The sequence below is a fragment of the Alosa alosa genome, chromosome 18, assembly GCF_017589495.1.
Source record: "Alosa alosa isolate M-15738 ecotype Scorff River chromosome 18, AALO_Geno_1.1, whole genome shotgun sequence".
Classification (NCBI taxonomy): domain Eukaryota; kingdom Metazoa; phylum Chordata; class Actinopteri; order Clupeiformes; family Clupeidae; genus Alosa; species Alosa alosa.
The window spans coordinates 15699442-15723510 of NC_063206.1; the positions used below are offsets into that span (position 1 = coordinate 15699442).

The following is a 24069-nucleotide window of genomic DNA, read 5'->3' on the forward strand; positions in this document are numbered from 1 at the left end:
TCCAAAAGTTGTTCAGGTATATGGCTTTAGTGATGGATGTTTGTCTGATATGTATTGAATGTACTTCACTGGACTTGAAGCTTAAACCTTTCTAAATGGTAGTGTGAAACTACTGAAGATTAGGCCATTGTTATTTCGCAATTACGTAAAGCAGTTCATTTTAACTAGCAACTGGGATGGTTTGGGCTGTTTAGATGGCTTGCATGCATAGTCTAAGTAGAAAAGTCTAGTGATGAACCTCTGTGTTTTCAACATGGTGCATGAGAAGAGAACATACTTATACACACCATTGTACACACCATTACCATATCAGCATTATATCATTCTGCCAATATAATCAATGCCATGAGCCTCCATTAATTAAATTAAATGAGTGGAGATAATTGGCTTAGATCAAGTTCCTTTATGTGAACGGACAATGTTATATAAGCACTGGGTGTGTATTGTGGTGGCTTTGAATCGGAGCTGTGATGTATTGGGGGCACCACCATTTTGTCCTGAGGCTATTCCACTGTGCTCTCTTGGTGCTCTTGGGATATGAGAGAATGTGATCATTTCCTCAGGTTACAGGGTTTTGGTAGGATCACACTACCCCACACATCAGTCATAGACACACCAGCAGCATTTTCTAATGAAAGTATCCAAAACAGTTCATGCAGAACATGCTCCACCATTGATCTTTACAAGGCAAACTCAGGATGTATGTTTGTCATGTCTTTCTTTTTTTTTCTTTAAGAAATTAAAAAAGTTCATTACAAAGCTTGGCTCTATCCTTTAGGAGAGGTGTCTACGGTGTTGAGATACAATTGAAACTGTTTTTGTTGTTAGAGTTAGGAATAAATAAATGAATAAATAAACAAATAAATAAGGAATTGTTCCATGCCTGTAGGTTTTTAGGGAGTTCCTCTCGGTCACTAGTTACTGGTCTCAGCCAGTCTGTTGTTCATGATGCCAAGGGCTCCCACCCCACCCGAGAAGCCGTTCTGCCGCGAGCCGCCGCCCACTGTCCGGGGGTAGCCGTTGGCCGTCTCGGACAGCTGCTTCTGCATGAGGGCCAGCGACACCTTGTTGGAGGCAGCCAAGTCCCGCATGGAGATCATCTCCCCCGAGAGCCGCCGGCCCTCCGTGTCGCTGTCGCCGGGCCCGTCCGAGTCGTTGGCGCGGCTGATGTGGCTGCAGCGGATACGCGAGCCGGGCCGTATGGCGTTCCGGCGGCCCAGGAAGGCGTTGGGCTTGTTGCAGCGCTGGCAGCACACCTTGCCCAGGATCCAGTTGAGCACCTGCTTGATGACGATGGAGATGACATTGAAGAGCGAGTAGATGCAGCAGACGCCCAGCAGGATGAAGAGGAAGTTGGCCAGGCGGTAGAGTGCCTGGTGGTCGTACTCCGCGTTCTGGCTACTCACCAAGTCGCCGAAGCCGATGGTGCTGAAGGTGACGAAGCAGAAGTAGAGCGAGTCCAGGTAGGCCCAGCCCTCCACGGGCGTGTACATGGCGGAGGCGCAGCAGGAGATGACGATGGCCGACAGGCCCAGGATCAGCATCACGTAGTAGACGGACGGCTTCCAGCCGGGGAGCGCGCTCACCGCGAAGTCTGTTGAGATGCCCGGCGGCAGGAGGCCGCTGTTGCGCATCCGCCGAAGCCGGATAGCCTTCATGACCACGGCCAGGAGCGTGATGATGCGCTCCAGGAAGAGGTTAAAGAAGAGGATGGTGGCAGCACAGCCCAGCAGGCCGTAGAAGATGAGGAACACCTTGCCGGCCACCGTCACTGGCGTGGTCATCCCGAAGCCTGCAGAAGAAGGGAAGAGGAGGAGGACATGAGGAGGAGAGCAGAGGATAGAAGAAGGAAAAGAGGGGGAGATGACAGGAGAGAAAGAGGAGAATAAAGAAGAGAGAGGAAAAGAGGAGGAGAGCAGAGGAGAGAAGGAGGAAAAGAGGACAGCAGAGGAGACGAGTGTGAGTTAAAACAAGCTTAATCCATGAATGAGCAAGCTGTGTAAGCTTGGGTTCCTGTGGCAACATTGGCAGAGCAACACGCTGGTAATGCCAAAGTCATGAATTCCCAGCTCAGAATCTTAGCACCCAAAACAACATACCTTTTTTGTTGCCTAAAAATCGCCTTCAAAAGGATTAAAGGGTTATGGCTAAATATAGGAAGAGAAAGAAATGGGGGGGGGGCGGCATTGTTATTCATGTAGAAATAAACAACGGTAAACAAATTAAACAAATCTAAAAGAAGCTGAATGTGAGAGTAAACAATTTAGCTAAGCACCCTAAATAATTCAAATATCCTCTGGTGATCCACAAATTAGCTCTCTCTCTCTCTTGCCCACTCTCACTTAGATGAGTTGTGTTTTTGTGACTCAATTAGAGTAAATCAGGCAGTTGAGCAGTGGAACCTGGGCCTGCACTGTGGAGAATGCCGATGAATGTGTGTGTGTGTGTGTGTGTGTGTGTGTGTGTGTGTGTGTGTGTGTGAAGGTGAAGGGAAGATAAGGTCTTAGAGGACTGGTCTATGGGTCTTCAGCTCTGTGAGAGCACCCACCACCATCACCACCACTACCACCAGCATCACCAGCGCCATCACTCTCCTCCCTCCCCAGCAGACAGGGGTCAGAGGAGAACGCCTGACTCTGCAGCTCCGCAGCAGGAACATTAGCTGATGAGCTGAAGTGAGGGGGGTGGAGGTGTTGGGACAGGGGACCTTCAATATCAATCTAAACCAAACAGGAATCTCAGAACACATACAAGAAATAACTATTGAATGTAATGGACTTCTGATCATAAAGGCCTCAAAACATACACCCACCCACCTCAATATGGCACTCTTGGTCTGACCACATGAATCAGATTAAATAATATCTATTTTTAACTGAACAGATTGTATGGAAACATTTGAATATATTTTATCTGTACACAAAAATCTGGAGCTGTACTTGGGCATGATATTTTGAACCTGACCCAAGCGTAGCCGAAACATGTACTGCCTGACCTTCTCCTGACCTCATGACCCCATGTTCTCAACCTTGACATGATTATGGCCTAACAAAGTTTTGTTTAGACACAATTACACACACTCACAAACAAACAAACTCCAAATAACAAATGCATTGCCAAATGACACAACATAATCCTCAACTCTCACATAATCTCACACTCCTCATTCCAAGCTTGTCATCTGGCATCCTGATTCCTGTTTAATTTGTGAAGCATCACTAACTTTGTTAAGCACCCACCAGTGTAAAGCATGCACAATCACCACAGGTACATCACACAGAGCTTTTAAACGGTCTGAAAGATAGCAGACGTACCATAAAAACATCTATCTCTCCCGAAAGGCAATGAGCCTTTATCTCATCTGTTATTGTACACACACTGCATGACGATTGTTGCTGATTACATGGGCTTCGTCATAGCCGCTCGCCTCGCAAACCCAAGCAGGTGCTTCCACATGAATGGCGAGTGCACATGTGCAATCTTTCTGAGCCAGAGGCCAGGCCTCTCCTGTCTAATGACTTGAAATTGCTTCCCAGAATGTCGACTCGAAAATTCGGAGCTTGTCACCTGCCCTGGCCTCGATAAGAGACTCGCTAACCCTGCGTGAGGCGGCTGAATTAAGGCGATGTTTAATAAAGCGCCCCTCTCCTCCGCCTTTCCTCAGGCTTTGCATTTGTTTAAAGGGGGAGGAAAAAAGGTTAAGTTCGAAGGCGCACAAACAACACACCCCTCTGCCCGGGTTCTCATTACAGACTGAGTAACCACTGGCACGAGTCATTGATTTTCGTGTGCCGTTTTCGAAGCCATTACCTCAGACCAAAGTGTCAGGTGATGTTGGGGGAGCGTGAGATGGAAACATGAAGCAAAAGAGACGGCTATGGTCTACACCTGAGCCGGCCAAGGTTGAGAGTTGCATCCCTGGAAGATTTAATTTAGCAGGCTTACTAAACACTTGGTGACATAAAGCCTCACCGCATTTATAAGATCCCATGCTTTATTATATTGTCCCCTCTGTGTCTTCTGAAAAGCAATCACGTGTAACTATTGTTAAAGAGAGAAAGAGCCAATGGCCGGCATAAGGCAAGCCAGGTGACGCAACATAATGCGATCCAGAAAAATGCAACTACACTTGACATCATTTTCCACAAGCTGAAAAAAGACTTTGCTTGTTCAGAACAGTCTTTCCAAACCAGCTGGGATGAATCAAAAGCTGGCATTCAAACAGCAGAAAAGCAAGCCTCCCTCTATTACTAACATTGACGATGAAGGAAAATGTATTTATTAGGGTCCACTTAGGCTTGCAACCAGTACAAATGAAATCAGGCTCTAATGCTTAATGGCTGTCATGAGTATAATTAAACCCTGGAGGATGCAAACAGAAGGAAAAAATGGAAATTATTCCATTATAATTATTAATTATGAGGCCTTTGACTCTGTGTGGAGACTTGAGAGACTTACAACTTCACACACAGGCAGTAGTGAAAAAAAATGAAGAATGATCTGATGTAGATTACAGTTTACATACAGTGTCTCAAGTGTCAATTAAGCAATCGTCTATCCCTACGAAATGAGTAATGCTGAATAATAGTGTGTTATGCCAATAACCAATCGTTAGAACTTCCCTTACACACACAAACACTGGGAACTGACATCACATGACCAAGAGTAGTAATTCTGTAATTCAAATCAAACCCATCTATTCAATTCAGATGGCTGTGGTGTCACAAGATAGCTATTTGTATCCTATGCAGGGAGCAGCAAACAGTGTTAAATGAGTTTCTGAAACTCTGTAAGGAGGAGATGACTTAACTGGAAGATTGTTCTTCAGGGCCCTTTGTAATTGATTGATTATGCCATCTTGAGTCTGTACACTTTGGCTGTGCTGAAAAACCATAGCCAATTGTATTATGTATTGATGGCGTGCACAGACCTGCATGCACTGTGGCTCTTCAATGGCACCTAAATGCTCTTCTTTCTCTGCCGGTCCTCCACTCATTTTCAGCTAAATGGCAGATAAGAGGGCTTTTATGAGCCGCATCTCAATGAAAATGGCTACGCCCCCACAGTTTATCTTCCTGCTTGACTGCATGCAAAAATAATCAGAGTTCAAAAGACAAAATGGCCCTGGGAAAGGGCGTGTACGTGTGTGTGTGTGTGTGTGTGTTGGGGGGCAATAAAGCTACACCTAAAAATAAACAAATGCTATAGAAACCACTGAAGACATGAGCATATTCAGCTCTCTGGTATCGGTGCGGCTGTCAAACTCTCTGAAGACTAGATTTCTCTCAAAAGCAGCAGCCGTGTCATATTGTATCTGGGAGTAACAGTGGGGGGCCCGCCCATCAAAAGTTAACCAGTCCGGAGGAGTTTGCTCTGTGCACCTAAAACAAGAAGAATCTATTTTTAATTGATTTTAACCACCTGTGATAGAGATCAACTTGATTGTGTCGTATCATTTTATTTCTAGCAGCGAGTAAATAATTGGCTGGCAGAAAGCATAAAGGTGGTGTCTTATCAAAGCTGCAATCACAATTGCATTTCCATCGACCTGGAGCGACCCATGGCTCAGCACAGAGACAGAGGCAGTCTGGGGGGAACGCTGCGCTACGGGCTATAAATACAAGAGAGAAACACAAACTGAGGAGAGGGGGCAGAACCAGGCGCAGAGAACTAAGCCTTGGCCTTTATGTTGTGGACTACACACATCAGTGTGTGTGCGTGTGTGTGTGTGTGTGTGTGTGTGTGTGTGTGTGTGTGTGTGTGTGTGTGTGTGTGTGCGTGAATGAGCCTAAAGAGCCTAAAGGTGAGGTGCATGTGTGAGTGTGAGTGTTTGTGTGTGTGTGTGTGTGTGTGTGTGTGTGTGCGTGAGCAAAGGAGAGGGATGTGTGCAGAGAGACTGAGAAACTGATCGCAGTATTCTGACCTGTTGGAGCTATTAACTCACTCTCTCGCTCTCCCTCTCTCTCTCTCTCCCTCTCTGTAAGTGTCTGTCTGTCTCTCCTCACACTGAATGCTTTCCTAGAGCCCAATGAATGCTGAATCAGCAACATGCTAATCTAGTGCCAGATGATAAATTACAGCCCTGCAGAACCACTCCTGTCAGACCCATGAGGACCCTGGTCAAACTACCTTTCTGAAATTGTTATTATTCAACGATTCCATAAAAGCCATCATATATATGCATTAGTTCAGCTCCTTTGCATTGCAGGAATGTAAACGCTCATGCATGTAATCTACATATGTAATGCACTGTATGTCTATACTGTGTATTCACTGTACATTGCGTGTATTGTGCTGTCAGTGATTGAGTGGCTAACATGAGAGGATTTCTCATGGATTTCATGGGCCATGACTCACAAGGCTAGACTGCACTGCTAATAATGTAAGCATTTATGCATGTGACATACACATGTAATGTATGTTAACTACAGTATGTAGTGTGTATGCACACACTTGTGTCCAAGCAGGTCAGTGATTGAGTGGCTAAGATTCAGCATAAGTGGCATTAAGTTTTCATGGGATTGGGGTGCTGTGATCCACATGGAAAAGCAAGGCCAGAGCGGCCTCATAGCATGGTGCTGAAAATAGCACAAGCACTTTAGACTTCCCCACCAGCAGATATTCAAAGGCGCCCAAGGCGAAACAAAACCGTGCAGCACACACACGCACACGCACACACACACATACAAACACACACACACACACACACACACACACACACACACACACACACACACACACACACACTGAACTCACTAACACTGTCATTTAGCCTTTTTCAAAACTTTCCAAAGAAAACAAAGGGAGAAAGAAAACAAACCAAACAAGCCGCAACACACACGCAAGCATGCACACACACACACACACACACACACACACCATATCTAAGCGAAGCAGTTTGTGTCTTTAAAAAAGCTCCCTCATCCATCCCGACTCCCCTGGGTATTCAGAGCTGCAGCCCTGAGAGAGAGAGAGTGTGAGAGAGAGAGAGAGAGTGGGGGGTCAGTACTGATGACTGGGTTCCTCTGACGAGCAGGAAATCATTAGTCACTGACTGGCCTGGCAGGGGTCTGCAGCACGCGGGCACACAGGGCACAGGGTGGCACAGGAGCACCCGGCCGGCGGGCACGTCCTCGCCATCTGCCCATCACAGTATATGCCCATCACTGACATATGTGCATGCACACGGACACACACACACACACACACACACACACACACACACACACACACACACACACACCAGCATGGGCACAGGTACACACACACACACATTATTCATACATCCACACAATGGATGTCATACAGCACACATGCACAAAATTCATACTTTTAAATGCAGCCACCGTCAATGTATCACACTATTCAATACACATAGACAGACAGAAGCACGCGCACACATGCACAGAAGCCTAACCTTACACACACGCAACCATTAGTCATAACACGCAGACAGTTTTCCTCCTGAAAACGAATACACACACGTGATGTTGCTCTTGTCCTCTAACTGTATTTCACGTAGAGTGCCTTGGCACATTCTAAAACGAGCCAGCCCTAATGTCTCCTTCCTGTGCCAGAGCACACGTGCGGTGTCACACGATCTGGAAAAATCCCGACTCCCGTTTGTGTCATGGGTTGCTCTTCTTCAGTCATCCTTCACTCAACCTCAACATGAATCTGCACGTGTGTCAACACAATAGGTCTTAATGGGATTACTATGGTAATCAGATGTGTGCTGTCGTCTCACATATAACACATAATTGACTTTTGAAAGTGTAACAAAAGGCAGCAGAGAAGCGCATATAGCAAGTCAAACACTGAAGGTCCCTGGAGGAGACCGACGATCGACGTTCTGCGTGGTGGGGAGATGAGAGAGGGTGGGTGTGGGGAACGAAGACTGGAGGGAACCAGAGCAGGGGATAAGCAGAGCCTGTCAGGTTTGCTGTGATCGTTGCGTTCAAGAGTCCAAGTAAAAGTGTAGACCATAACTGTGGCACACCAAACAGGTCTCTCTCTCTCTCTCTCTCTCTCTCTCTCTCTCTCTCTCTCACTCTCTCTCTCACTTTTGGTAAGGGTCTGTGAAATTGTTTCAGGCTAGCTTAGTTTTATTATGTGTATTTATAATGTTTATGTATATACTGTATGTTTACTGTATGTATAATGTGTATGTGTATATTATGTGTATAGTAAGTAAGTATGTATATATACTCTTTTGATCCCGTGAGGGAAATTTGGTCTCTGCATTTATCACAATCTGTGAATTAGTGAAACACACTCAGCACACAGTGAGGTGAAGCACACACTAATCCCGGCGCAGTGAGCTGCCTGCAACAACAGCGGCGCTCGGGGAGCAGTGAGGGGTTATGTGCCTTGCTCAAGGGCACTTCAGCCGTGCCTACTGGTCGCGGTTCAAACCAGCAATCCTCCGGTTACAAGTCCGAAGCGCTAACCAGTAGGCCACGGCAGTTTTATTATGTGTATTTATAATGTTTATGTATATACTGTATGTTTACTGTATGTATAATGTGTATGTGTATATTATGTGTATGTTTATGCCTTACATATTAATTCTAATGTAACTTAGAGGAATTCCTGAACATCAGATTTACCTACCAACAAATGTATAGTCTCTGAAATGGCCTGTAAAATACATTGTGTGTATGCAATACAAATCCAGACAATTTCATACAGAATGGAAACAGAGACTGGATGTGCACAGACAGGTGTATTGTATTTTACACTCTCTTCCCCATGTTCCTCACTCTCCAACAGTTATCAAATCCTGCTGGCCTGCGTCTGTCTGATTTTTATTGTCTGTTGGCATTCAATTTGCTATCTGTGAGGACCCTGCTGCAAGTTCTAATGGTCCATGCTATTGCCATTCGAGGAATTGTTTGTTTTTTTTGTAAAGAATGAGCCTTACCTCCAGACATCCATGAACATTCATTTATTTTCAGTTCATTGACATTGTTCCTGTTGCAGTTATGGCTACATATGAAATCATATATATTATATGATTTCACAGGGAGAAATCATATAATATATATGATTTCATTCACAGGGAGAGTGAATATACATTTCCTTACACATTACTGCACCTTTAAACATTATTCCATGGTCCTTTTAATGTCTCATTGTAATATCATATACGTAGATTCTATTGAGTGGGTTTAGCAAACAGGCTTTTCTCAACATAATGGGATCGTTTTCTATGATACAGCATCTGTCTGCTTCTGAAACAAGAGCAACCACTAACAAAAAGAGGCACAACATTACATCTCAATCGATGTGCAAACTAAACACAGTTTGTTTGCCATGTAAGCACAATGCTACAGCACCAAAGTCCATCTCAAATAAACATGTACAGAGGCTATTTGTAAACCTTTATGTCTACCTAACCCAGCTGGGTAAATTCAACAATAACTCCATTAATCTCAACGCCATATCCAAGTTCTGTGTCCTGGCTTTTCATGTACAAACCCAATGCCTGAAGGTGAACTGTCACTCACAAGTGGCAAACTGTCTTTAAAACTGCGGGCTCTACGACCGAAATAAGACACTCCATAAGCCACCGGGTCATGTCTCCGGTACACTGTGCCAGTGTATGCACAGGGTATGTTTAAACAGGCACGCCAAAGTACAAAGGAAGCCAGTGCAGTTGGACAATACAAACACAGCTGCCCAAGGGGTGAGACCTTCTTTGGAGCGTCAACAATCACACTTAAATCAGCACGAGACCCTTTGATGTGGACCAACGGCCGTGGTCTATCATAACTCTGGGTGGCAGGCAGAGCAATCACGCTCATTCAAACCACTGCCGTACAGAATAATAGAGGCTGCAGGCACTTTTGAAAAGAGCAAAATAAAAAAGAATGCGCATGAAATATGTTCTTTATTTTAGCACGTCCTCTTGTGTGATATGTGGAGCTGGACTCTGCAGCGCGGCTACTGGTGTGAGTGATGGAACAGAGACAGGGGGGTAAATATCCTCTGACAGGAAACTGCAGGCTCCTTGGTGCCAGTCCAAAACAAGAGGGCTACCAAGCAAATTCACACCCGCTGCAGATATGAGGGATCATCTTATTGGAAAGGGGAGAGGAGGAGGGGGAGGAGGAAGAGGAGGAGGAAAAAGCAAATGCCAAACGGCAAATATCTCACACCAAGCCACGGGAAAGGGGGAGAATGCGGACTATCGATCAGGAATCTCTCGGCAATAGAAGGGTTGGAGTCACCCATCAGCAGTTTGTGCAGACACTTTCACCACCCTCCCGCACTGAGACGCCGTCAGAGGAAGATGCTTCAGGGCGTCCTAAAAAACAGAATCTATATTCCTGCAACCCGCTGAAATCTGCAAAGTACCATTAACGGTGTGGCGTGCCAGGACCCTTGGGCGAAAATGAGAGAAAAAAGTTTTGTGAATAAAAGGCAAATATGCTGACAGGTCTTGGAAACGTCCACTCTAACCCTCCAGGCTATCAGTTATGAAGTTAAAGGTTCTTTTTTATAACAACGTAATTTAATGATTTATGTCCCTAAGTAAAGGGGTCTGAAAAGTAATCTATGCAGACTTGTGAGAATAGAGAACACTTTCTCTATTCTTACACACGTACACTCACACTGACACAATTAAACACATACACACACTCACTTCTCTCTCTCTCTCTCTCTCTCTCTCTCTCACACACACTCACAAACACACACACACACACCCACACAAAGACAACTACATACACCCAGAGAATAAACTGCAGTCTCAGAAGAGGGACCTTGGCACTGTGCCCTGTCACTTCTCATCAGATTATGTAGTAGCAGCCCGCGTTACGGGAAGAGCTCCTTCAGCAGCTCTGCCGGCTCCTGTGCGAGCTCCCAAACCCTCTGGAGCCTTTCCCACGGCCTCATGTTGTTGCTCTTTCAAACGATATTGCAACAAGGCTCATTGGATATAAAATGATAGGACAACTTGTCTAATTAAGGGACCCCCCTTAATTGATACTTTATTTTTTTTTATACTGGCTTACAGTTTTTCACCATCATTTTCACGCTTGTTCAATGTTCTATCCACTTTAAAACTTGCACCTGTGCGCATTTGGTTTCTGTGCGAAATGTGATACAAAACATCTCATACTTCAACGAAAAAAAAGCGATGCAGCAAATGCCATCACCAAGCAAGGTGTGGTGAATTCTGTACTAACACAAACTACTGTAAACTGCACTACTGAAACTTAGAGGCTTGACTGAAGCAATTTAAAAAATACAGTATTTGAAACTACTGAAAATAGACACAGCTGAACTGCATTATGTGAGCCATAATGCATCTGTGAGCCTCACAGCAGTGGTCAGTCGGAATGAAAATCAGTGCAGGTTGGAGGGAGGTCCCCATGAATATGCCGAGTCTGGTGAAACACTTGCCATCTCTGATGACTCCACAGAGTTGGGGAATGGATCAGAGCAGAGCCAAGAAAAAAGGGGTGGAGGACAAGGCAGAAGGAGAGGCAGTCTAGATCAATTTAAATGGCCTTTAAAGCTTGGGTGGCACTTTGTTTGTGTGGGCGCAGAGGGTCACCTGTACTTAACCAAGCGAGACTCTGTTTAACCTTCAGACCCAGGATGGTACAGCCAATAGTTCATTTAGTGTACAAATGCTGAGTATCCTCGCTAGAGACAAACTACCTGACTAAGACTAAGGAAGAGAGACGTAGCTTTCCCCTTCCTGCTGTTGTTTGGGTCCTGTTATTATTGTATTATTGTAGCTGTCCCACCCAAGGCTTTGTATACAAATAGAGTTCAGGAAAACATGGCTCTTTACACCCTAGCTTGTATAGCTTGGTTGAGTGACAACTCCAACATCACTGTCATCCAATTAGGGTGTCCTAGATAAGGGCGTGTCTTTTTTTGTAAATGTTTTGCACTTTTTCACTGGGTCGCATTTTTCACCATTGTATTTCTTAAACAATTCTACAACATTAAATCGTCAGTGTTTGGTACGCAAGTTCATTCTGGTTTTTTGTGTGCTCCGGTCCTTCCCTGGGTTCAGTCACCCGAAGTGACCCAGGACCTGCTGCTGATTCTGTGGTCCTGCTCCGTGAGACCCGATGGGCTAGAGTGTGAGTGTTGCTCATTTCCATCTACTTAGAGTATTTAAACTTAGTTGTGTTTTTGGCACCAGACAGATGTCAGTGCTGACAACTCCCAGATAATGTCCCTTATTTCTCTAAGGCATAATAATCAGAAATAGAAAATAGAATTTACAAGGGAGTGCAGTCAACAAGATGATACGTCATTAAATATGTAATTCACTGTCAAACAAAAAAAAAAGAATGACAGCCAAGTCAATTATTTCAAGCAAACCCAAAGGCATTCTGTAGCCAATTTGACTGAATAATAATAAAAAGAACAGTTCCTTAGGTGCCAACGGGACCTGTTATCTCTCTTCATCATTTAGATTTTTTTGAAGTGTTTATTAAAGTGCCACCTGTTTTCAGGAGCATATGCCCTGAGTTGTTAATTTAATAACGATTGCAGCAATCTGTAGCTTGTGTGATTATACCAGTCTCTCTCTCTCTCTCACACAAAGACACACACACTCTCCCTCTGAACACAGTCATCATTTCTAATTAATGCAGCGATAGGCTGGGCACAGAGAAGTGCCCTTTCTCACAGAGAGAGAGAGAGAGAGAGAGAGAGAGAGAGAGAGAGAGAAAGCAGAAGCTGATCTGTTTGCCCCGGAGCAGGTCTGGCCATGGGAGGCACCCCTGGGCAGTCTGTGACATCTAGGGGGGTCAGGAGAAATGGAGACCAGCAGTTACATCTTTCCACCAACACTATCTATCTCTCTCTCTTTCTCTCTCTCTCTCTCATTCAGCCATACTTGCTCTTCAGCTTTCTCTCGATCCCCACCTTTCCATTTTTAACTGGTGACATTTACAAGTCCACTGTTTGAACAGCGCATCCCAGGAGACGTGGGAACAGGTGGGGAGAGGGCACGGGACGCTGGCACACTGGCACAGGCCTGACGAGACGCAGCCGATCAGCAGAACCAACTCCACACTCCTCTATCCAGACACAGACAGAGCTTCCATTTTTACAATACAAAATATACATACCTTGTCAGATATAACACAACACTCTGCACTCATTGCAAGACAAACGACCAGTCATAGTTTCTTTATTGATGCCCATCACGTTCCATGTCCCATACGTGTCCAGGCAGAAGGAATCATACCCTCCTGAGAACCAAGAAAAAAAAGTGTCCAACAATTTTTTGTTGTGTTTTCCTTTCTATTTAGGATTTTAAAAAACATCTTACAATTTTTATTTTTTTTAAAATTATTTTTATTTTAAATTTTATAGCATGTCCCCTGTGGTGGACAAAAGGACCGTTTTAGTATGAAAAGGTAGCCATGAAATGGACAAATTATGCTTTTAGTGGTATTAAATTAAGGGTAAACTTAACCAAATATAAGGGAAAAGGTTATTTATCCTTCTAGACTACTTTATTTGCCTTTTTGGACAGTTTTATCTTTTTTCTGGATTGTTCATTTTATTTTCATGTTTTTCTTTCATCTGCGATAATTCATTTTTTAGTCTTACTCTTCCTCGCTATCTTCTTGAGGCACAGGTTCATAGTCCTCATCTCTGTTTCACTCACTCATCACCTGAGAGCTCCAAATCCCCCTCATTCATCCTATACAAATGATCTCCTAAATTTCCCAAAAAATCTAAATATTTTGGTCCTGGTGTCCATTATAATGGACATTCATAAAGTCACTATTATTTCAAAATGTAAATAACTTAACTTCTTTCAAAATTAATCATATGATTCCTGGCATTTTCATTAACAAGACCATATATTGCCATCATAATGAATGCTTAATAAGAAGACACTATTTGACTTATCTCTCCTCCTTCCATTAAATGTGCTTGTTTTGATGTCAACTATTTCTGAGAACAAGAAAGAGGAGGTTCCCAGCAACCCAGCCAATAACATGATATATCATTAGAAAGCCCAGGATCCTCTTTAAAAGACCACAGGAATTGATAGAATAGCTCAAAGGGGTAAAGGGGTATGCATCTAGAACTTATGTCCACTACAGAGGACATAGGTCTATGGATTCATCTCAGGAGGATGTGGTGTCCTATTGATGTCCTTTAAGCAGTGGACAACTTAAAAACAGATGGAATTATTCACTGTCGTTAAGAAAGCATCCCTGATGATCCACTGGCAATACCTAACAGCATCCAGCCCCCAGCCTCATCAGGTTTTTATTGAGCAGAGTTTAAAGAGATGGCAGTGTAGTCACAGATGTCATTCAATCTGTCTGTCTGTCTGTCTGTCTGTCTGTCTGTCTTCATACTTCTTGGAAGGAGAAGCTTTGGACCACTTCTATAGGCAAAACCCTGTATTGAGTTAAGAAGCACTCCCTAGAGCTATTTCTGAATGAATTAATCCTCAAATACAGCCTACAGTTGGAGAGTCAGACTATCTGAGCTTCCTTTAAAGAGGCTTTGACTGCATGGTATGGATGTCTCATGTGTTTCGAGGACCAGGCATACTTTCTTTATAAGACCCTCAGTTGTGTTCAAATGGGTAGTTCATATTTGCACAATTTAATGATATAAGATACATTTTTCAGAGAAAATGTATTATGTATATGTGGATATTTTAGTAAAACTAGCTCATAGAAATCCCTTTTCCAGATCATAGCATAAACTGGCTTACATTTAACACATGTAAGAGTCAACAATTTTGCCTGGGTGAAGGTTAGCAAATTTTAATTTGGTTCTGCAGATTGGTCTGGAAAGAAGTCCTTTGATGTTTTCTTTAGAATTGAGGAAACAACTGCATTTAAGACCTTCCTTTACAAGAAAGCTATGTTTGCTGCACTTCTGAAACAATTTGGTAAGACTTTATGCTGCGTTCCATTTGTCCACCTGAGTTGATTGGATAAATCTGTCTAGACGGGCCAAATCCACCAATCAGATTAACAAAGCGTTCTTCTAATGCCATCTTTTAACATACAAGTTAGGTAAGTAGCTAACGTTAACGTTTTTAAACTTACCATTTGTATGTGACATGAACCTCATCAACGACAATCCCCACCAAGTTTTCATGGTAGGCTACACTTCTGAAGAAAGCATATTCCTTCCTGTTAAGCATATTCCTCCCATTAAGTAACTAAGATTCAGGGCTACCAAACACTAACTGGAATTGGCTGTGTCTGTGTCCTTCATTCCTCCCAGCTACACTGCAGAGACTTCTAGATTCCTAGCTCCCCATGAGTACTTGAATATTCGGATAAAACTTCAGCGATAGCTACTTTATGCTCATCTCATCCGTGGACGTCGCCATGTTGTTTAGATTCAACAGTAGCTTCTCGTTGCGTCACACCTATACCTGCCTCAAAACTAACGCTGGACGTTCGTTTGGTGAACTGCTCCAAATTTTCTCTATCGGAGAGATGCCACAAATTTTACAAAGGCATCGAACAAGATTCAGCCAATCATAATCAAGGACCGGAACTATCCATTTTAGAATACCAAGTTGTTTTTCCGAGCTACTAACAGGAAGTTGCAAATGGAACGCCCCCTGAAGTTCTATCCCGACTCATCAACTTGTTCAAACCCCGAGTACCCCTGTTCGAATTTCCAAGATGACTGCGCCCATTACTGTAACAATAAATGAGAGCCATAGATATGCACTGTTTATTAGCAGTTCTGTCCGATTTGTGTCTCATTAAAGCTGCAGTTGGCAAGTCTGACAGATTAAGGGGACTTTAGCCAAAATCTTTAATGTTTAAATTAAAGGCTCTGGGTGGAGGTAGAAATGCTATTTTTTTTCTAAAACCGGTTGATTTATGTTGTTCTGGCGGAGCATAGTGTCAGTTTCAGTGAATATGATCAAAAAAATCTTGCCAACTGTAGCTTTAAATCAGTTGTAGAAACAATAGTGTCCAACCTTTATACGTGGCTATGTTGCTATGATGTTTGTTTGTGTAAAATACTGTGTAATGCTTTGTTACAAACTGGTATTGCTATATCTGGTAAAAACTGCTAACAACAGACAACTGATAACAAACAATAGCATTTTGTTTTGTTTTTCTTGTTGACAACTGAAACGCAACCAGCTCCGGTGTTTACATGAATGGAACATCATTCTGAATCACTTGTCATTTTATGAGACAACTGGAACATGCATTAATGCCCAAATTTATGTTTAATTTCACAGCTGGTTCTCCCTGTAGAAGTCATAAAACAGGCGTTTGGACATTTGGAAACGGGTGCCAATGGGATCCTTTCAAAACGTTAGCAGCATCTATGAAAGGACAACTGGGAAGTATACCCAATCATTACATTGTATCAAACTGACGAAATAACTAGAAACAACACTCCACTATTTTTCCACTAGATTTTTATCCACTAGATTTTTACTGCATTTACTTTTGCTCTCTTTTCGGTTTGTGCAGAGAAGAAACTTGCAAGAATAAAAAAGAAATAGCAATTTAGACCAATGTCCATCCACCCTACACAGAGTTCTCATATGCAGGATGTCACTTATTTTCACAGAACTGGTGTTTACAAACACTACAAATACATTTACAGTAATCTTTTCCCATATGTGCTTTGCACATTTTGGATACATTTTATATCAATTCAAGTCTTCCCTACTTCAAGCTTTGTGCAAATCTTTGTTCTGTTTTAGAGCTTTCCCCTCTGCCTCTGCAGTGCTCCCAAACATGCTCTCTCTTTAGCATGAATCTCAGCAGCCTAATTAATTCGTTCTCATGAAACGCAATGATACCCGCATGCATGTGTTACTATTCCATGAATGGTAATGTGCCGAGTTTTCATTAAAAGGGTCAGCACACTGAAATCAGCGTGATGGATTAAAATGAAATGAGAGTGAAGGAGAGGGAATAAGTCAGGCAGGCAGGCAGGCAGAGAGAAGTGCAGGTTCAGATCCATCCCTCTGATTTGGAGCGATGGAGAGAGTGTCCAAGCTGAGACCAGGGGGGGAGGACAGAGGGAGAGAGGGAGAAAGGGAGAGGAAAAAGGAGAGAGAACAATGATGCATGATCCAATCACAGGGTGATGTTCACACCGCCGTGACCAAGTGGCTACTATAAAAGAATGAGAAGGGGGAAGGAACAGGGAGAGAGAAAGAGAAAGAGTGTGTGTGTGTGTGTGTGTGTGTGTGTGTGTGTGTGTGTGTGTGTGTGTGTGTGTGTGTGTGTGTGTGCATGTGTGAGTGAGAGAGAGACAGAGAGAGTATGTGTGTGTGTGAGCAAGAGAGTGAGTGTGTTTGTTTGTGTGTGTGTGTGTGTACGTGTGTGTGTGTGAGAGAGAGAGAGAGAGAGAAACAGAGAGTGAGAGAGACAGGCAGGGAGGGAGACAAGAAGACGAAGTGAATTTTGACTGTGGTGGTTACAGAGATAGAATCTTGGATATATATTTGTGGCCCTGGACCCGGCGGCCATAACAAAAACATTGCTCCAAACCAGCAGCCTCAGGCTTGCTCAAGACCTGCACACAGTAGCATTTGCCACCCTGCAGTTTCACTGACGTTCAGCTCAGGCTGCGCTGCCAAGTATCCAGTATATGGGAAGTATACTCGAGAATAGAGGTATTGTTAACGCTAATGCTTTACAGTTGACTGCACCAGTGTTCCTGTTATACATAATATAATAAATAATGTCATTTTGGAGAGTATGTGAACTCAGTTCCTTGACTCAGAACTTCCAGCATGACAAGGTACGTCGACATAAGGGATGCCAAAAAGGCAATGAAATGGAATGAGGATTACATGCACAACCAAACGAAAATGACCACTACAGTCCTTAAATTTGGACCCTACATGACACTGATGAAATGATTTCGAACAAGCTGTTTTGACGCAAGAATCAGTTTCGCCCCTTTCTTGTACAACAACAAGTCTCTCAAGCAGTAAACAGAAACAAGTTTAAACTGAGAAGGTTTTTATACCTGCTGTGCTAGCCAGGGCTCCAGCAAATCAGGTGCTCACAGCCCATGGACTCTACCACAGCCGGCTGAGGACTAAGCACCTGTAAAAGCCTGCAAAATCCTGCCTGTGGTAAGACAGGTGTATCAAACACGTTCCCGTTCCACCTGGTTAAGTCTCTCACCCTGGTCATGCCAAAGGGAATGCCGGCTCCTCAAAGGGGAAAAAAGCACCTTGGCCATGCGGGCTTAGAGGGAGAACTGCCCGAATGTCTTTCTTCATTTCACAGCAATTCACTGCAGAGCTGACTGACAAGCATTCCTTTGGGAGTTAGAAGAGAAGAGAATGAGAGAGAGAGAGAGAGAGAGAGAGAGAGAGAGAGAGAGAGAGAGAGAGAGCTGTCATTAATTCTGGGCGAGGTAAATATGGAGCTACGTCAAATCTAAGAGTAAGTTTGGAGCCAGAGGATTTTCTCCTCAGCCGCCAGCTGAGTTAGGAGAGCCTCCTTCCCCCATTTCAAAGTTAATCTACACCTTTCCACTTTTATAGACTGCTGATGAAAATAGGCTGTGCACAGCGAGGAACTGCTCTGTCTCTACATACGGCGTGAGATACATTTTGGAGCTGTACTAATTTTTGTCTGAAGGCTCACCAGGACCACCCTCCCCCTGAGCACCTAAAACTCTCACCCAGACCAAACTATGACAGGATACGGCAATGGATGTACCTCACCAATTATTCTCCCTGTCACAATGTCAAAGCACTGCGTAGTGGGAGAGGCAATGAAAAAAAAAGCATTCCACCCCCCTCTATTTGTCTGATTGTGGTGGTGACAGCAGGAGCAATAAAACACGTGGCCAGACTACAAGGCTAGCTGGACACAATGCCAGACAGCCGTGAGCATTCTGTGAGAGAGTGTGAGAGAGAGAGTGAGAGAGAGAGAGGGAGAGAGAGTAACAAAGCCTCAGACATCTGTGGTCAAGGGGCGCAGGAGATAGGGCACAGGGCTCGAAGAGATAAGAAACAACGCGGCCTTGGGTCGGCCACAGGACAAGCAGCACACTGACATACAGAGCCGAGCAGAGCAGGGAGGAGCAGGGGGAGGGCAACCGAGGCTTTCATCTTTATCTCCCAAACACACTTGCCCGGTGTATCTGGGAATGGATGTGTGGGGATTCTTTTAAGCACTTGAGTTTGGGGTCTGCTTTTAAAAACGTGGCAGAAGAGGTCCAGGAAAGATGTGATCACTGGGCAATTCAGATAGCTTTGTAAGAAACAGTGCACAAGGTTGTGTTTGTGTGTGTTTGTGTGTGTTTGTCTGTGTTTGTGTGAGTGTGTGTGAGTGTGTGTGTTTGTCTGTGTTTGTGTGTGTGTGTGTGTGTGTGTGTGTGTGTGTGTGTGTGTGTGTGTGTGTGTGTGTGTGTGTGTGACAGAGAAAGAATGTATGTGTCTATCTGTGTCATCCTTTCAGTTTGACTTGAGTTGCCTGTAAACAGTGTTTGTACAAGCATTGCGTTTGTGTCGAGGTCACCTACACAAATTCTCTTGACACTTTATTTCATCAGCCGGTATAGGCTGCCATAAGTGACAATGTTACAAATATTCAACAAATCTTCAGCTTATCACATCAGCCTACAGTAACTCTGAACTACACCCTGGTTATCTGTCAACTAACCCTCCCTAACCCAGAACTGAAGCCTATCTCCACTGCTCTCTGTCAGCAGAGCATCCACAGATGGCTTGTCGATTGCCTTTGGTGGGGCATCCAAATAAAGTAGGCCCCAAACTCCAGAGAGTACTGTATGTCTCAAGCACTGTGTCTATTAATAGACATGTTGTTGCTTCGCAGTCGCAGTAATTAGCCTCTGGACATTAATGACGTTTCCCAGTTTGACAGTCTTGTGTGCTCCAGCATGATTGATAGAGGGAGCCTGGTACAACACGATTGGACTGGATACATAATTCCCAGAAATGGGATTCTGACTGCATGCAGCATTGTCCGCATCTCCTTTTAGTGACGTCCTACTGTCGACTAATCCAGTGGACAAGACAAACAAGGGACGTATTTGGTGATTTTACACAAAAATAAAAACACAGGAAGAAAAAGGGTTCACATGTTGATTGAGCAGACACTAGCCGCCATATAAATGCATATTTTATGCTCTGTCAGCTGCTATTAAACGCACAGAGCAAAAGCTCCCGGAGAAGATTTACATAGCAAGGCTATACACACTCATGATCGCATCATGAGTAAATACTAGGCCAATCGATCACTTCAAACACACACCACTTTCAACAGGAAGCATATTAAACGCACTCAGCCACTCTTCTCAGAGCTGTGCATGGTGCACAAACGCTGTGTATGTCACCAGAATATCTGCCCAGGGAAATGGAAATGTGAATGTGACCCCATAACTTCAGATTACCAACACATTATTTTAGCAGTTGATCTATAGTAGGAAGACAGGGCACAAACTCAGCTCAATCTCCCAAATCTTCCATTGTTTAAGTGGGAGTGGAATAGTCTGGACTCTTAAAAAGTCATCATGAGAGGCGAAAGCATTAATCTGACATGGATGATGGTGTGTTCTGGAACAGACTGTACTGAGGCAGACTTAAGAGGTTGTTGGGTTCGGGTTTTTACGGCTGTAGATTGTAAAGATGTCACTCTCTAAAGTTGTGGATGAAGGTAGTTTTCTGCAGGGTGCGGTGTACCAAGGGCAGCATATGCAGCACTGAGAAAGCCTCCCTTGTACCCTCACATACCATATGCACACACACACACATGCACACACACACACACACACACACACACAGAATACACTCTCATCCTGGAGAGCGAAGAATTGCTCTCCTATGGTGTTATCAGATGAAGATGCAAATTAACACTGAAATCCATGCATCAGAACAAAGCAATTGAAATAGGAGGCTCTAATTTTGGCTTTGTTTGTCCAGGACACACCATTCGCTACACCACTAAGAAGAATGGCTCCCCACCAGCTCAGAAGAATCCAGAAGCATCTCAGCACAACACCCACCCACACATATCCTTAACCCCCCTCCCTCAAAGCATCCCCAAAACAACAATATGCAATGGACCAGCTAACACATGTCAAGGCTAGCTGACACATTCACTCACAGTCTCGTGTGCACTTGCAAACACACACACACACACACACACACATACACACACACACACACACGCACACACACACATGCACAGTGCGTAGTGTGTTCACACATGTCAGTCCAGAGGAACTGCATGGCATCAGCACCTCTGGGGAGTGACTCCTGCCCGTTTGTTCAGCCAGTCACGGTTTGACAAGGCCCCTGTGTTTCACTTTCCCATCTCTCTCTCCACTATCATTCTATTCTTATCTCGCGCTTTGTCCATTTTTTCCAAAACGCTGAATGTCAGTTTTATGAGTATACAGGGTTCATGTCAGCTGTCTCTAGGAGTGTGTGTGTGTGTGTGTGTGTGTGTGTGTGTGTGTGTGTGTGTGTGTGTGTGTGTGTGTGTGTGTGCACGCGTGCACATTTGTGCCTGTCTACTGTGAAGTGAGTCTGCTGTCAATTTCACTGGCAGTAAAAAAAAAGCCAAAAACCCTTTCCCTTCTGCAGGCACAGTAAGAGCACACAATCCCCTCCACCTACTACAGACACAGATAGGGTGAAAACAAGGGGGAAGAGAGAGAATATGTTTCAGAAAGGCTGCCAGTGTTTCTCTCTCACACACACATAGACAAATAGGTGCGCGCACACACACACACACACACACAGTTAATAGTCTACTCCTACTATTCCATTCCCACTACTCAAATCTCCTGCACTTGATCATTCATCAGTTCTCAGAGGAGGGACAAATTGCCGTCTGTGGACTGGGTTGGAAATAGACCACTTGAGTCCAGCTGACCAGGCAGAAGGCCTAGGATTGCCTCAGCTACTGTTAACCATCACTGGCAGACGTTTTGAGAGCTGGCCTGACCTGGGACTACTAAGACCGATTGCTCTTTTGTGACCTATTGCACGAGAATTGTAAATGCTACGCAAGCAGACCAGGGGAATGAATAATGACCCTGTTCCAGGACCTGAAGCACGGTGCCAGCTCTGCAGCTATGATAGGCCACAGGAGGTAATGGAACCCAAGCCCAGACCATGGGCTGCCAGATTAACCAGAGAACTGCGCTGCCAAACGAGCGGCAATGCAAGGGAAATAGCACAGCAACAGGAAATCATCATGTATCCTGGTGTAAAGCCAGTGGGGAAAGTAAACATGTAAACCGGGATCTGTTGTCTTTTGTACCACTCCAGCACTCTGCATATGAAAGAAAACATAAGAAATGTTGGAGAACACATCTTTGAAGAGGGGATGTGATATACATGGCGGATCAACAAAAACAACTGTGCTTGCTTAAAAAATGCCTAGCCACTACAACTCCCGGACCACCTAGCACAGAGAAGCAAAAGCCTGAGGAACCACCTTGAAGAGATGGTAGTTCTGGGGGAAACCTGTGTGCTCTCCCCCATCTCTCAGGTGTAGCCCAAAGGGGCATTCATATCAGGATAAGGAGACTGATGGCAGAGGACATCTCCTGTGGACAGAGTGGGATGGTACTGAGAGAGAGAGAGTAAGAGAGTGAGGTGGATGCCTCAGCTGTGCTGTAATGATTAGGGTCCATCCGCTCAATGGTCCCCCTGGGATTCAATTTAATTCACACTGATGTAAGCCCACCGAGTCCACAATGTTTGTACGTCCTCCTGCTATATTTAGAGAGGCCATGTCTTGAATGAAGGTTGAGAAATCCCAAGGACATACTTGCCTTAATTTTCGTAATGTGCTAAAAATCATTAATGTGATTTCACGGAAGAGCCTGGAGACCAAGGTGGAAGGAAGGACACTGTGCAATGCATTGTGCAACACCTGCCATTCAATACAACAGTCCTTCCTTAAATGATATAACCATTAGAGATAGCTGTAATCAGATGAGCTTATTATTCAGTTTCCGAATCATATAAATTCAAATAACCCGGGCTGTTCAGGCAACATCTTAAAAGTAACGAAAAGAATGATTGATGAAACATGGTGTATGAAGATTGTAACTCACCTATAGTTGACACCACTGTCCCAACAAAGTAAAAAGCTCCTGTAAAATCCCATCTTGGTCTTAAAGAATCAACTCGAATGCCGGCGGCGATAGCAGCCTCGTAGTCCCGGAGGAGAGCGTTCAGATCCTGCAGGCTGATGTTGAATGTCTCGCTGAAGTTGAAAAGTGCCTTGTTCCAGCGCCCGTGGGCTTGGAGCTCCGAGGGCCTCTCGACTGCGGAAAACACCGCAGCACCGCAAAGCAAGTAGAGTATAATTAGGATGGCAAGAAGCAAGAAGCGGCCGTTGTCTTCGTTTAGGTGAAGGGAACGGCAGCCTTGCAGTCGCAGTCCAGGCATTATCCAAATTTCAGCACCACCAGCGCAGGGGACAGCGACCAGCTCAGCACAGACGGAGGGAACGACATTCGCTTGGATCGCACTTAAGTAGCTTACCTTGTTCCTCCCCAAAGTGTTATGGCTATAGACAGTACAATAATAGTACAGTACACTTACTATTAGTTGTACTACTATTAGTATTACTACTTAGTCTTAGATTGCTTAGTCTACATTATAATTTAGTAAGCCTAAGTCATACCGCTATGGGGGAAAGCTCACACCACTTGTAGGTTTATTTTTTTTAAATCAATACTTTTCTCGCATGCCGGAAAGAGTCCTATCACATCCTTAGTTATCCCTCGGTTCCAGATGATCACCGAACAATGCAAAATTGTTCGTGATGGTTACATATCCAAGAGGAATTTCAAAGTGTTGTCTATTAAATCCACTATGAATAAAAACAAAGGATCCTCGCAATGTTATTGAAGTCAGCTGAGTTGATGTCTTTACCATCTAGCATGCCACCGATGAATTGACCGCCAGCTCATCCTTTGCTTCGCTGCACCAAATAGTCTCCTCAGAAATCATGTCACTTTTGGTCGCAAGCCTTGTATTCAACCCGTTCGATTAAAAGGTTTGTTGAGGGGGAAAGAAAAAATAGTTGCGCTTCACTGATCCGGGTACGTCATATT

General features: G+C 44.2%; 1 protein-coding gene across 1 annotated transcript; it reads right to left on the bottom strand.

The window, feature by feature from the left end:
- Positions 1-716: 716 nt before the first annotated feature.
- kcnk12 (potassium channel, subfamily K, member 12) lies at positions 717-23398 on the bottom strand. Its single transcript, XM_048270594.1, has 2 exons — positions 23062-23398; positions 717-1792 (listed from the first exon to the last, which is right to left on the bottom strand). The coding sequence occupies exons 1-2, from the start codon at positions 23396-23398 to the stop codon at positions 915-917; spliced, it is 1215 nt and encodes a 404-aa protein (XP_048126551.1). The 3' UTR covers positions 717-914.
- Positions 23399-24069: the final 671 nt, after the last annotated feature.

What these genes read in the sequence shown, in the direction of transcription:
- kcnk12 (XM_048270594.1), bottom strand. Translation starts at nt 23,398, where the DNA reads ATGCCTGGACTGCGACTGCAAGGCTGCCGTTCCCTTCACCTAAACGAA. An exon ending in GACAGTGGTGTCAACTATAG is followed by an intron (nt 1,793 to 23,061) that starts GTGAGTTACAAT and finishes CTTCTTCTGCAG; the next exon opens with GCTTCGGGATGACCACGCCA.